General features: G+C 37.7%; 1 protein-coding gene across 11 annotated transcripts in view; it reads left to right on the top strand.

Annotated features, from left to right (window-relative positions):
* Tanc2 (tetratricopeptide repeat, ankyrin repeat and coiled-coil containing 2) overlaps window positions 1-15,439 on the top strand; it is a 326,078-nt gene that overhangs the window by 75,021 nt on the left and 235,618 nt on the right. For 10 of the 11 annotated variants that reach the window (XM_028865161.2, XM_028865160.2, XM_028865156.2 and 7 more), the window contains one exon: window positions 13,758-13,829. The exons of the other annotated variant lie outside the window; for it this stretch is intronic. In XM_028865161.2, the coding sequence (XP_028720994.1) occupies window positions 13,758-13,829 (72 nt within the window). The remainder of the gene's footprint in view (window positions 1-13,757; window positions 13,830-15,439) is intronic. 11 annotated transcript variants of the gene reach the window in all.

The raw sequence follows: 15,439 nt of genomic DNA, 5'->3' as shown, positions 1-15,439 counted from the left end.
CTTTGAGTCATATTTATATAATTTATGATCTTTTAACTTACTACTTTGGTCTTGGCAGTGAATGTTAATATATTTTTAAGTTGTGTCATGTGGTTAGAGAGGGGAGGGGAAGGTTTAGTTTTCAGTTTATCTGTGGTGATGTATTGTGCATCCCAATAAAACTTATCTGGGGGTCAGAGGACAGAGCCAGCTACTAGATTAGACATAGAGGCCAGACAGTGATGGCACACACCCTTAATTCTATCACTCTGGATCTCTGTGAGTTCAAGGCCACACTGGAAAGAGAGCCAGGCAATGGTGGTACATACCTTTAATCCCAGTACTGGGAAGCACACACACTTTTAATCCCAGGAAGTGACTGGGGAGAAAGGTATATAAGGTGTGAGGAAACAGGAACTAAAGAGCAGTTCAACTGAGACCCTCAGGTGAGGACTCAAAGGCTTTCAGTCTAAGGATTCATGGAAACAAGGATCAGCTGAGGAATTGGTGAGGTGAGATTGGCTGTGGCTTGTTCTCTTTCTCTGATCTTTCAGCTTTCACCCCAATATCCGGCTCTGTTTGTTTTTTTTATTAATAAGACCATTTAGCAATTTGTGTTATAGTCTATCAGCTGTTATTCTGTCTATAGAGGAAGGAATGTAAGAATTTTATTATGAACCAAAATGATATAATAAGATAAAACATTTCTTACTGTCTTTGGGAGTTCTACATTATTAAATATTAATTTGGAATGAAAAATATTCTATCCTGATTCCATAGGTATGAGTTATTTCTCTGGTGTCTTTATAGACATTTGAAGGGAGAAAGAGATCAGAAACAGAAAGAAAGCCAATGTTAGGAAAACAAGACACTGATTTTAAATGAAACTGAGCTGTGTTAAGAATTTATGCCTTTTCTGATGGGAGATCTGTCAAGCATTTTAAGTGTTAAATGATGTGGCTGTTCAGTTTGCATTCTAATTAATTATTCAGCTAGAATCTGTGTTTAGATGTATGTTTAGAAAGAATGAATAAGGGACGGATGCACGTTGGAGATGGAAACAGATAGATGGTAAATAAAAAGTTCAGAGCCAGTTGTGGGATACCTCCCAGTATCAAGCCTGACAACTGTGTATTCATGAACCTACTATTACCCCTACCTGAGGAACTCGAAGCAGTTGATAACTTCTGGGGGAGGGAGAGTCAGTTTTCTTTTTTCTTTTTCTTTTTCTTTTCTTTTTTTTTTTTTTTTTTTTTTTTTGTTTTTCAAGACAGGGTTTCTCTGTGTACTTTTGCGCCTTTCCTGGAACTCACTCTGTAGCCCAGGCTGGCCTCGAACTCACAGAGATCCGCCTGCTTCTGCCTCCCAAGTGCTGGGATTAAAGTCGTGCGCCACCACCGCCCGGCAAGAGAGTCAGTTTTCTTGAAGGGTGTGGTCCTTGGTAGGTTGACCTCACAGCAAGAGTATATGGGCAGCACAAAATGGACTCAGTGAGTTATTTAAAAAAATATTGTAGGGAGGTGAGGGTAGGTCTGGGAAGAGTTAGGGGGAGGTATTGGGGTAAATATGATCAAAATATATTGTATGAAACTTTCAAAGAATTAATAAAAATACATTTAATTAAAAAAACTAAAATAATGCAAGGCAGATGGTGGCAGTGGTGAGGATGGATGGATGGATGGTAGGACAGAATTGGTGAGTGTATCAAGCTTTTCAACGTTTTAGCAAAATATCTGAAACGACTTCAGGGTAGAAAGATTTATTTTGTTTACTTTAAGCAAGTGGTTCTCAACTTTCCTAATGCTGTGACCCTTTAATATAGTTCCTCATATTGTGGTGACCCCCAACCATAAAATTATTTTCATTGGTACTTGTTAACTGTATTTTGTGACTGGTATGAATCATAATATCTGATATGCAGATATATGATATGTGGCTCCTGTGAAAAGGTCATCTACCCACAGGTTGAGAACTGCTGGTTTAGATGTGTCAAGTCTGGCATGGCAGAGCAGAGCAGTTCACAACAGGGCAGCCAGGAAACCTACATTAGTGGACTAACTCCCTCCCTCCCTTCCTTTCACCCTTTCAGCCTATGGGATGGAGACACCCATATTTAAGGTAGATCCCTCACCCTATAGCTAATTTTGGAAACATCCACACTTTAAAACATATCTGCTTTCAGAGATATGTTTTACTAATCATAGATGCTTTTTAATCAAATCAAGTTGTTCATCAAGATTTCAGTTTTGAATTAATTGAAATGGAGAACTCTGATAGAGTTAGGTTTGAGGGAGTGAGCAGAAGGAGAGAATTTCATGTTTGGATATTATGAGTTTAAAGAATAATTGAGATATCCAAGTTGAGATTTGAAATGACTGGTTTTTATTTGTAATGAACATTAAATATTAGTCTTTTCTATCAAACACTGTAAAATACTTGTTTACAACAAGGACCTCAAATCTTTACATCACCCCACCTTATGCAAATATTTTAATTCCCTCTACCTGGTAAAACTTTTGTTTATGCAGAGACCATGCTGAATTCTCAGAACTTAAGTGATAACACCTTCCTGCTTTCCTTCATTTCCTTTGTACCATTCTTTTAAGACTAATCCAATTACAAAAGACTGTGAAGTTGGACTCCAGCCACTGTAGAAAAGACATTTTATTCTACATTATAATAAAAAACAAATGAACTTCCTGTCCTTCTGTGCTTGTTCTTCTGCTTTGGTGAGTATCAACACAGCCTTCTGGTCAGACAGGAAGTTTTGACTTGTTGAGACATTTTAATTGGAGTGGTAGTCTTTTTTGCTGAGACCCTGAACTTATTTCTAACACATAGACAGGCCTTTCCAGTTTGTAACAGATAGAGAAGTATAGGTTCCCTAGTAGAATAATGGATTTGAATCTATGTAGGAGAGGCAATATCAGGACTAGTGTTAAGTTCTGGATTTTGTACTTAAAAATACATTAGTGCCAGGCAGTGGTGGCGCACGCCTTTAATCCCAGCACTCGGGAGGCAGAGCCAGGCGGATTTCTGTGAGTTCGAGGCCAGCCTGGGCTACCAAGTGAGTTCCAGGAAAAGGCGCAAAGGTACACAGAGAAACCCTGTCTCGAAAAACCAAAAAAAAAAAAAAAAAAAAAAAAAAAATCATTAGTAATCTGTTAAAGGGAAAATTCATGTATATTTCATAGGCTTTTGCAGAAAATTGAGTAATGTACATATGTAGAACACTTAGCATGATGCCTGACACATAGTATGGGTCATATAGGTAACAACTGTTTTTGTTAATGTTGGTACAGTCTAAAAAGCTGGAGCTTCACTCTTCTTTCACTTCTATGGAGTATGTTTATGTATGTACACTATTTAGTTCCATGTTCTTAGTAGCACACACTCTCAAAGGATGCGATGAGAATAAGTGTTTACCTCTGTGGTGAATAAAAAGGAGGACATGACTGCTCCTGGATATGATTGAGGAGAAGGTTTTTATTGTAGATATGAGGGAGAGCACAGCCAGAGGCATCTGGAAGAGTTAGAGCAGGGAGAGAAAGCAGAAGACATGACCAGTAGACTGAACTGGGCCATGAGAAGAGAGACGGGGTGGGAGGGAAGGCAAGAGAGGACGAGAAGAGAGAGGTGAAAGGGAGCTGTAGTTAGTCTTTCTTGTCATTCTTTTGTCATTCTTTCTTGGCATTCTTTTGGGACTTCCAGCTCCCCAATAATGACACTGAGACTTACTATGAATGCTTGGCCTTTAGCTTAGGCTTGTTCCCAGCTAGTTCTTATAACTCAAATTAACCAGTTTCTATTAATCTATGTTCTAACATGTGGGGTTTTTTTTTTGGTCTTTAATTTTTTTTTTTTTTAACCTCTCTTCCATTCTGTACTCCAACTTCTTCAGTGTCTTACTGGCATCTCCCATCTTTCTTGTAGATTTCCTCTCTCTGCCCGGAAGTCCTGCCTGTTCTCTCCTGCCTAGCTGTTGGCCATTCAGCTCTTTATTAAACCAATCACAATGACACATCTTCACACAGTGTACAAATATCCCACAACAAGGAGCCAAGAGCAGAGCTGAGAGAGTGTGTGGCCAGAATGGCTGGATTTTTTAGGAAAAGAAAAGCTGGAGGAAGGGGAGCAGAGCTTAGGGCCTGGAAAGGTTTAGGCAGGGCTTGAGAGGTGCTAAGACCAGCCAGGACACTGTAACAGTTACTTGCTATGCTGGGAGAACCTGGTAGCTAGTGTCTACTTTGATATGCTAATTGAACAATTTGCATATCAAAGTTAGATTTATGTCCTGGGTTTCTTTGGGACATAACATGTAGCGTCTTCCAAAAACTTATAACCTCATGGTAATAATGAGGAAGACATCAGAAAACTCCAACTGAGGGAAATTCTTCTTATAATTAGTATTCCTCAGTTCTATAAAGAGCACCATAAATAAAGTCTAAGAAACTGTCACAGTCTGAGAATCCTACAGAGACATAATTTCTAAATGTAAAGGGGTATTCTAGAACATAAAAAAGATATTGGTTTAAAAACTAAGGGATCTAAACAAAATATAGACCTTAGGTATAGTAACATATCCTGTTGATTCATTAGTTGTAACAAATAGTTATACAGGGAACTGGGTGTGGGGTTTATGGGATCCCCTTGTTCTGTCTTAGCAACTTTTCTGTAAACTGTTTTTCTTTACTCTGTTTACTTAGTTCCGTGTTAGGTCTAGCATTTTACATATTCATTGTGTGCCTTGAAAGCAGTCATCTACTTTTAAAATACTGACATTAATTGTTGTGGTTGCTTCATTTACAATTAGCAAGTCTGTTCTGTTTTTGTATTATTAGTCTGTAACACAAATCTTAAAAGGTCTTATAAACAAACAAACAAAAACCCAGAGCCAGATATTGGGGTGAAAGCTGAAAGATCAGAGAAACAAGAACAAGTCACAGCTAACCTCACCTTACCAACTACTCAGCTGATCCTGTTTCCAAGAATCCTCAGACTGAAAGCCTCTGAGTCCTTACCCCTGCGGGTCTCATTTGAGCTCCTGCTTAGTTCCTATCTCCTCACACCTTGTATACTGTTCTCCACCCAGCCATGACACTTCCTGAGATTAAAGGTATGTGTGCTTCCTAAGCAAAGGCATGAGATCTCAAGTGCTAGGATTAAAGGTGTGTGCCACCACTGCCTGACTCTGTTCCCAGCTTGGCCTTGAACTCACAGAGATCCAGACAGATCTCTGCCTCCTGAGTGCTAGGATTAAAGGTGTGTGCCACCACTGTCTGGCCTCTGTGTCTGATCTAGTGGCTGGCTCTGTCTTCTGATCTCCAGATAAGTTTATTAGGGTACACAATATGTTGGGGGACACAATATATCATCACATTAGTCATCATTGTTGATGCTTATCTCCAGCTTCAGAGTCAAAATATTCTGAGTTTAATAGAACTTTTCTTGTGCTACAGATCAAATTATTTTGGAATATGCTGGATGCTTCAGGCAATTATAGATTAACAACCAACTCATTACAAGCAAGTTACTTAAAATCTTTTCAAAAAATTAGAGCTTTTAAACTGGCTATATAAAAACCTTGACACTTTTTCCCCCCTGGTTTTTCGAGACAGAATTTCTCTGTGTAGTTTTGGTGCCTGTCCTGGAACTCACTCTGTCCACCAGGCTGGCCTCAAACTCACAGAGATCCGCCTGGCTCTGCCTCCCAAGTGCTGGGGTTAAAGGCATGCGCCACCGCTGCCTGGCCTCCTTGACATCTTTATATTTGGGAAAGCTTTGAAAATATACATTTATAAAAAGAATTAGCTATAACAAAGGTTCATTATGTTAATTGGTTTATTTTATTTGGTGTAGAATATGTCTTTTTTCTTTAGAGGAAAAATACTGTAGAAAAATGTTTCTAAGAACTAACTTAAGGGCTTAGGGTGTAGTTTAGTGATAAGAGTACACGCTTAGGTCCTGGGTTCAAACTTTTAACAGCATAACAGCACAAATGAATGAATGAATGAATGACCTAGATGTATGTGGATCTGGGATTCCATAGGAAAATTCTTAGTGAAATATAGTTGAGATTAGTGTGGAAAACATGTTTTCTTTTTGTAGAAGTAGTCCTAGCAGGAAAACACTGGATTCCTTAAACTGTGTTCCAAACCATATCAGTACCACTGTTTTTTCTTGAGCTTGCCTTTATTATATGAATGTGTTAATTTGAGAGCTGGCCTATAAAAATAATTCAGCAATTTAAAAAGTACCAACTGCATGCCAAATATAAAAATATCAAGATGAAAGAGCTTTCAGGGGCATGATTTTAATATCTTATAGTCCAATCTATCCTACACTCATTAATCACTAATAAACTCTGTGTCAATGATGTCATACAGATACGAATATTTGCTCTGACTTTATTGCAATAGTGTACTTTACAGGTGTGTGCACTGTGCTGTAATATGGAGGAAGGAGCCCTGGTTCTTCTTGATAGTTATCCTGAAAGTTGATAGAAGAGGACCTTGCATTTGTGCCATTCTTCAATAAAGAGATGTTGTTACCCCTGGGACTGGAGTTATAGATGTAGTGAGCCGTTGTGTAGTAGCTGTTGTGTAGGCATTGAACCTGGTCCTCTGGAAGTGCAGCCAATGCTCTTAACTGCCGAGCTGTTGCTCCATCCCAGTCATCTTATTACTGTAAGTCTTTCTATAACTTGATTGCCATCATAGGAAATCACTAAATATTGTAGATTCCTATTTTTCTAAGACTGTTTTAGTGTTTACATATCCCTCAGTTAAAAACTGTATCTTGTGCAGTGATTTTTTTCTTAATACTTTATGAAATAATGGGAATAGAAAACCTTTTAATAGCGTTTTTTAGTATTGAAGACATTGTTTTATATTCTTTGTAGATTATTACTGGATTTTACTTAGTATACTGATTAACAAATTCTCTGATTATCTAAAATTTATGTATTTATAAGGAGGAATTTCATGATTGTTCTAACTCTAAATAGCTTCATGCTTTGGTGTGTGTGTGTGTGTGTGTGTGTGTGTGTGTGTGTGTGTGTGTAATGTTAAAAATACCATAACTTGTTCCCTAAGATTTCCTAGTCTCATTTCCTCTCTTGCATTTAAAAAAAATTAGTGCAGTTGCCTGTGGAGGTCAGAAGGTATTAGATCCTCTGGAGCTGAGTTAAAGTCTATTGTGAGGCACTTGATATTGATGCTGGAAACTAGTATGTGTGACTGCATGTGTGTGTGTGCCTGTGTTTCATGTTATAATCCACACCTTGGGTCTGCTAAAGTGTTCCTGGAGCTTAAGTCTATATTGAATGGGTCTGTTAATATGCTCTGGAAGTTTGATAAATAGGGACAGATGATAGAGACAGGTAGACAGATTCCTGCCCTGCCATAAACAAGGGGTTGGTGTTTAGAAGACACAATAAAAAGATTGACAATACCATAATAGGAAGTCGAGGCAAGGATCCAGGTCCATGAGATGGGGGTCACCCTAGTTTAACTAGTCTACCATTGTGAGTGCAGCTATCCTGGACACAGTGCATGGAATAACTCTGAGGACTGAAAAGGAAGGAACAATGGGAAGATTTGGGGGGAAATTGGAACCATTCGTGAGTTCAGAATTTTCTTTTTTTGTGATATCTGCTAGCTAGAGCTTACTGCAGCTAAAGGGCACCAGGGTACAGACAGACATCTTTAATAGGAGTGTTCTAGTTCTGATTTGAAGAGGGGAAAAGAGTACTCACGCTGAAACAGATCATGTACAAGTCCTCTCTAATCTCCCGTGTTTTCTCTTCTTCTTGCCCTATCCTCCCACCTTGTTAACGACAGTGGAACCCATATAAGACAAAATTCTGAGAGGAGAACCTACTCTATTAGTGGAGCTGTTTGTTACTACAACTCATTTTCCAGGAATACCAGGAAGCTGGAAAATACTGAAAAGATTGTAGAGAAAGCTATCTCAGGAAAAGAAGCTCAGAAAGGTATGAACACCAAGGTTCACATCTGAGCTTTACAGTATGGATCTGACCGAAATTATCATTCCAAAAACTTTTCAGTATTGCTCTAAGAGATCACTGACTAGAATACAGACCAACTGCTGGGTGGCATATAGGTAAGATAGATGAGACTAGAACTGTGAATAAAAGCTTTCAGAAATGGAGCTGACATTTCCCAGTAGATTAAATAAGACTTGAAGAATCATAATTTAATTTCAAATATAATCTAAAATTACACACAAAGTTTAACAAAATTACATATAAAGGTGATGTAAAGAGAACTAGGAAATGCCTGTTTGTAAGGGAAAAGATGAGAGATGTTAATACCAGGCTGAGTCAGTGAAATGACTAGACAAAGATGTCTGCTATAAAAAAATGTTTCAACAGTAGTATATGAACCTTCTCAAAATGAATAGACAAAAATTTTAATGAGAAAATAAATACATAAAAAGGAATTGAATAGGAATTTTAGAACTAAAATGTAGTAACCAAAGAAAAAGTATACTTGGTAGGCTCATTAGTAGACTATAGACAGAACTGGAATCTATGACCTTCAAATTGTGTAAATACCAAGTATCAAAATCTAAACCCCCCAAATAACAAAATCTAAAACCAAACAAACAAATGAGGAGCCTCAGAGATGTGCAGGACAGAAACAGAAGGTTAACAGTTGTGCCATTGGAGTTCAAGAAGAGGAGAAATAGAAATGTGATGATAAAACAGTATTAAACAATGGTTGAATATCTATCATACGTATCAAAAGAACTCACTGAACATTAAACAGAAAAATGTAAAGAAATTCATACCAAGTCACTATTGCTTAATCAATCTACTAAAAACTAAAAGCAACGGTCTGGAACTCAGTCTGAGAAAATGAAATAGCAGTTGCAATGATTACAAAGATTAGAGGATGTGGCAATGGGCGGGGGCTGTCACTCAGCGGATAGTGTTTCACTGAGCACGCACAAGATCCTGGCTGCCTGAGCTTAATAATACTAGTATCCTACCTCCCTGCCTCGCACACACAAAGTGTCAAAAATAGGATATAAACAAGATTACACAACCACCAAACAACCAGTGAAATACATTCAACTAGTTTTTTTAATAAATTCATTTACTTTTTTAGGTTGTTAACTTTTAGAAGAGAGTACACAGATGCCTATGTGCACACATAACATACCTGTGAGCACTCATCTGTGCCTGTGAGGAAGCCAAACATTAAGATATCTTCCTTAATTGCTTTTCCACCTTACTTTTTTGCAACAGGGTGTCCAGTTCAACTGGAAGCTCACTTTTTTAGCTAGGTTGGCTGGTGACTGAGCTCTCAGGATTGGCATGCCTCTGCCCAAATCAGAGCTACAGTTAATAGGCATGTCCAGGCTTTTATTTGGGCTCTGGGGATTCAGGTCCTATTCTAATGTAACAAGTGCCTTACCCACTTGGCCATCGTCCCAGCCCTAATTTCACTATTAATAAGAGAAATACAAGTTAAACAGAGGTCTGTAAGGTTTTTTGGGTATATTGGATATTAATTCATGAACATCTGAGGTAGAAGAATTCCTAGAGGGTTAAAAACAATAACAAATTCTGATTTTGAGTTGGTCAGTTAAAATATCAAGCCTTGCCAGGTGTGGTGGCACAACCTTTAATCTCAGCACTCAGAGACAGGCAGATATCTGAGTTCCAGGACAACTTGGTCTACAAAATGAGTTCCAGGACAGCTAGGGCTATACAGAGAAATCTTGTCTCAAAAATCCACAATAAATAAAATATCAAGCCTTATAAAAAGAATCTGTAAAATTGTTTTTCTTTAACATAGAGTTAAAAGGATATAAATATGTACGTTTTCTTAAAAATAATGAGGTTTTAAAAAGATTCTCTTTAGTTTTTAAATTAATTTATCCTTTGACAATTCATACATGTATGTAACATACTCATCTCTCTTCACCCTCTCTTATTTTCTCCCCCACTGCATCAGTACTCACCTTCTTCCCACCAAACCCCCAACCCCCTTTTATTTTTTGTTTTGTTTTCATTTTGCTTTGTGACCTACTGATTTAACCAGGGTCACTCATATGGGACATGTGTATGAAGCTGTTGCCCTGAAGCATGAATAACACTAATCAAGCAGTATGATGGAGGACAGTGCCTTCCTCTCATCCAGCAGCCCTTGACTGCTTTTAGCATCCTGAATAAGGTAGGAACCTATGTGCCTCTCCCCTATCTATGGCCCGCATTTTTTCCTTTCTCAGTCCTATGCAGCCTTATACAGGCAGCACTAACTATTAGGAGTTTATGAGTGCCTTTGCTGTCACACCCTTAAGAGAGTATTTCATGGCCCTCTTCTCTGTTGTTTGGCTTCTACATGTTTTCTGCCCTTTCTTTATGTTCCCTGTCCCTTGGATGGGTGCCCATTCAATACTGAGCATGCAACAATCACTTGTTTTTAGTCCCTTGATCTGTTTTAAATGCTGTTTGCTGTAAAAAGAAACTTCTTTGATTAGGCTGAGGACAGCGTTAGTCTATGAACATATAGCTGTAAATTTCCCCTAGTGCCTAGACCTTACCCAACCATGGATATTTGACTACAGCAGCACGTGAACTCCCTCCTTCAGAGTGGGTCTCAGATCCAGTCAGAATTTGGCTGGTTACTCCCATAACAGTTGTGCCATTATTGCAGTGGTAAGCACCTTTTGCCTAGCAAATTGTTATTGTAGCGCCATAAGTCTAAAGCTAGGAAGAACCGTTGACTTTCATCCATTTGCTACCTTCACAGTCCCAGAACTGTGAAGAATTTGAGTTTTAATTTCAACCAAGGCAGATAACTCATTCTGGAATAATAATGTGTAGGGACCTTTTTGCTTTAAAATTTTAGCCTATTATGTTAAAGGAATATTCTTAACCTTGTATTTCAAGTAGCACTTTGTTTTCTTAGCACATCTATGAGGTATTTCAGGTATAACTTATGTAATAGGGAGAAACCAAAGAAATATTTGAAGTTGGTTTTATTTTTAAAATATTTGCAGACTGACAAAAATATAGCTTTCTATTGAAGTATCTTTTGATTTGCTGAATTATTTTTAAAATCTGACTAAAAGCAGAATAGTTTATTAAGTTGCCAAGTTCATAATAGACTAAGATATGAATATTTTTCTGCCAGTTATTTTCTGTATTTACAATTACTGTATTTATGAAATCAATTAATTGATGTTGATCCTCATGGTACCTACTAGGTAAGCCCTCTGCAGAAGAACAAAAATTGATAAATATGCTTGATATATATGAATTTAATTACTGTTAAGTCTTTTTTGTTTTGTTGTACAAGACAGGGTTTCTCTGTGTAGCTTTGTAGCCCTGGCTGTCCTGGAACTCACTTTGTAGACCAGGCTGGTCTGGAATTCACAGAGATCCACCTGCCTCTGCCTCCTGAGTGCTGGGATTAAAGGCATGTGCCGCTACCACCTGGCTAATTACTATTAAGTCTTACATAGGGTAAATATACTCTTAAAAACTTAATTTCTATAAAAAAAATTAAAAAACAGGCCATGTATTTAAAAAGACAAGCTCTCAGGACAGAAGGAAGTAGAATAGATGACAGAACAAGAGTAATGCTTTTTAAGATTACAGCTGTATGACTCGTGAAGGAGAACTGCCCAGGGTCATGGAAAGGTTTGCTCTGCCCAAAGATGTCCAGGCAAATAGCCCTGAACAAGATTCATTAGAACTCAGATTACAAGAAAGGAGGGGTTTACAAGAGAAAGGACATTCTGGGCCAGGGCCATTGGTGAGAGGAAAAATGGTAAGAAGAAAGATCTAAAGAAAACCAAGGTGCTGGAGTGAAGACAGTACTGCAGAGCATGCTACACATAAAGCTGGATGGAGAGGGTCCTGTGGTCAGGATAATTAGTTTCAGTGTGTTTTTTTGTTTGTTTGTTTTTTGAGACAAGGTCTCTCTATATAGCCCTGCTGTCCTGGAACAACCTGTTTATAGATCAGGCTGGCCTCAAACCCAGAAATCCTCCTGCCTCTGTCTCCTGAATGCTGTGATTAAAGGCAGACACCACCATGCCCAGCTACTGCAATATTGCATCTTAAAATAAGAGACAGAGGTGCACACATGTTAAATGTTTCAGTTAGGATGGAGAGTAGAGAACAAGAAGTTCAGCTGAAGAAATCATTTTGGGAACACTGCACCAGGTCCACGTGGCATAGACTGGTAAGGAAGTGTTTACAATAACCTAAGAGGGTATGGTGATGGTGTAGACAGAGGTGGTGGGGTAAAAGCAAGGAGAGGGTGCACATTCAGTTTGAAGGGTGACTCCCAGTTCTGGTCTACCTAGCTATAGCTAGATGGTGGTGGCATTTGGTCAAACAGGAACATGAAGAAATGTGGGGAGAGCTCCAGGGTGTGGTCCTGACTGTGTAGTGCTTTAGATGCCTGGCAACCCTCCAGGTAGAGATGTAAGGGACAACATCAGTTATGTAGGGCTAAAGCTCAGCAGAAAGACTTAAGCTAGGGAAACACTCATGAAAGGACAGAGTAACTGAGAAGAGCATTTTCAACCCAGCCTTGATTATTTTAATCTTATTTAGCTGAGAATAATAAGTTAAAGCAAGGCTGGGGAGATAGCTCAGTCGGTAAAATGTTTGCCTTACAAGCACAAGGACCTGGATTTTATCCCTAGAGCATATATGGGGGAAAAAAGAGTAATGCTTTTTAAACCTGCTTATAGTTGTTACTTCTTACTCCTATTCAGTTAGAAATAAGTGGTTGCATAAAATAAAGCAAGCTACTGAATCTTAAGTATATTTTAAATTTGATTGAAGTGAAAAGTTTGTAAGTTTAGGCCACTATGTTAAAGCTTTAGTTTTATTTAGGCTGATTTGTTTGTTTGTTTGTTTGTTTGTGATTTAACTCAGGCTGACCTGGTATTCTATGTTATACAGGTTGACCTGAAGCAATTTAATCTCTCTACATCCTCTCTGCTCCACCTCCTGAGTCCTAGGAGTATAGACATGTGCCACCAAGCCTAGATTTTAGACTGTTTTGTTTTGTTTTAATTTTACATATGCTTTATGGAATTCTTAATCTATTAATTTCATTTTTGTGCTTTATTTGCCATGGGTTATTTTGTTTCTGTATAACAAATGGAATTATTTATGAATGTAAATTTGTTGTAGCTTTTTAAAAATTGTAGTAAGAGGTATATTCTTGTTTCTTGAAAAATGAAAATGCAGATAATGAATGGATATTTCCATATAATTTAAAAAATCATGGGTAAAATATCCTCAGAATTTGTCTGCTTTTATCTCTTATTGAATCACTTGCATGTTTATTGATTTTTTTTTATTAAATCACCTGTTTGTTGTTTTTTTAAATATATTATGAAACATGTAAATGTAATTTTACTCCAGTGAAGCATACAGTCCTTGAAATTATTTGACATATTTTACACAAGCAATTGTCTATCATTTAGGCATTCTAAGCTACAATGAAGTGAATGAACTTCAATAAAATTCCTTTATTCCTTCATGTGTATATATGGTGGAGCAGAAAAAGCACTTCTACCTCCATTGAGCTTTTTTAAATCAGCCTCTACAAGAATAAGGACAAGAGCCATTGGTTTACATAGGGAAATCCTCAAATATTTTAATGATACAAATTATAAAAAATGAAAATAAGTCATACACATAGTAGTTTCATGATACAGATGTCTCCCGAGTTAGGTCAAACTCATTATCTGTTCATGCTATTTTTAACTTAATGCAGATGGAGGAAGCGAGGAACCACCGGATCGAAGACAGTCAAGTGTAGATTCTCGCCAAAGCCGCTCTGGGCAAGGTAAAAAATTTTCAGTGTCAGCTATTCCTTCATACTTCATTTGGGAACTGGGATTTTGCTGGGTTTCTTTAAGGTATTGTTAATTTCTCATTTAGAGTTAGTTTATTGATGTAATCAAATAGGGCCTCATGTCTGTTTTTAAAATGATATTAAGACTTTAAAATTTTTTCCAACATTAATGATAAATGTCTAGATACTACTTTTGGAAAGTATCAAAGTAAAATTTTAACACCATCATTTGTTGGAGTATAATCACATCCTGGCTTTTCCTCTTCCTCTCTCCTCTTTATCCCTCTATCTCTTCCTTTCTCTTCTTTTCTCTTCTTTTTTTTTTTTTTTCAAGACAGTCTCATGTAGCTTAGACTGACTTCCAGCTATATAACTGAGGCTAACTTTGAACTTCTGGTTCTGTGGCCTCTTCCTAAATATAAGATTACAGGTGTGCACCACCACATCCAGTTTATGTGGTACAGGGTGAGAATTGTACCTGGGACTTCATGAATGCTAGGCCAGTAGTCTCCTAACTGAGCTACAGCTACAGCCCCCACATACTGGCTTTAAAATTTTTCATCAATATAATATTTGTTGTCATAGCTGTCTGAAAAGAAATGGTAAAATTGCCGTATTCTTTTAGAATCTTCCTACTTATTCCCGGCTCCCCCCTCCCCCTTTTTGGGGATTTTTCGAGACAGAGTTTCTGTGTAGTTTTGGTGCCTGTCCTGGATCTCACTTTGTAGACCAGGCTGGCCTCGAACTCACAGAGATCTACCTGACTCTGCCTCCTGAGTGCTGAGATTAAAGGCGTGCACCACCACCGCCCGATCTTATTTCACTTTTCTATTTAAGTTGGTTTTGTGGGTTTTTTATGCTTTTTTATTTTTATTTTTTCTGATCTGGCTACTATTCACTTTTTTATTTTCATGATTATAATATAATCACATCATTTCCTCCTTCCCTTTCTATAGCCTGATAAATCTTTCCTGCTTGCCAGTACCTGAATAACCAATCAGAGACTTAACATTAATTACAAACTGTTTGATCTATGGCTCAGGCTTCTTGCTAGCTAGCTCTTTCATCTTAAATTAACCCATTTCTATTAATCTATGTATTGCCATGTGGCAGCTGGATCGTGTCTGCTCTGACTCCACCCTTCTTCTTCATCTCCATCTTCAGTTTGAATGTACCGGCCTAACCTTATTGTGCCTCACCATTGGTCAAACAGCTTTATTTATCAACCAATGAGAGCAAAACATGTTCACAGTGTACAGAAAAACCATACCACAGCACCTTTCCTTCTTCTAAACCCTCCCATATTTTTTAATATATATGTATATGTGTGTATATATACATATATATGTTTGTATATATATGTATGTGTGTATATATAGATATATATATATACACACACTAAATAAGAACTGTTCGATATGTATAATTTTACTTATATGCACGTTTCAGAACTGAACCAATTGGTATGCTCTTCCCTGAGGTATACTGTTTCTCCCATTCTTAGCATTCTTTAGTTACCTGTAGTTCTTTGTGTAGACTTTGACAGGTCTGTTGTCCTTATTAGCTCATATTTAGGCAGTCATGTTGGTGAAGCTTTATGA

This window comes from Peromyscus leucopus, chromosome 8b, assembly GCF_004664715.2.
Source record: "Peromyscus leucopus breed LL Stock chromosome 8b, UCI_PerLeu_2.1, whole genome shotgun sequence".
Taxonomy (NCBI): domain Eukaryota; kingdom Metazoa; phylum Chordata; class Mammalia; order Rodentia; family Cricetidae; genus Peromyscus; species Peromyscus leucopus.
Note: the sequence above shows the minus strand (reverse complement) of the source record. Positions and strands in the feature narration are given on the sequence as shown.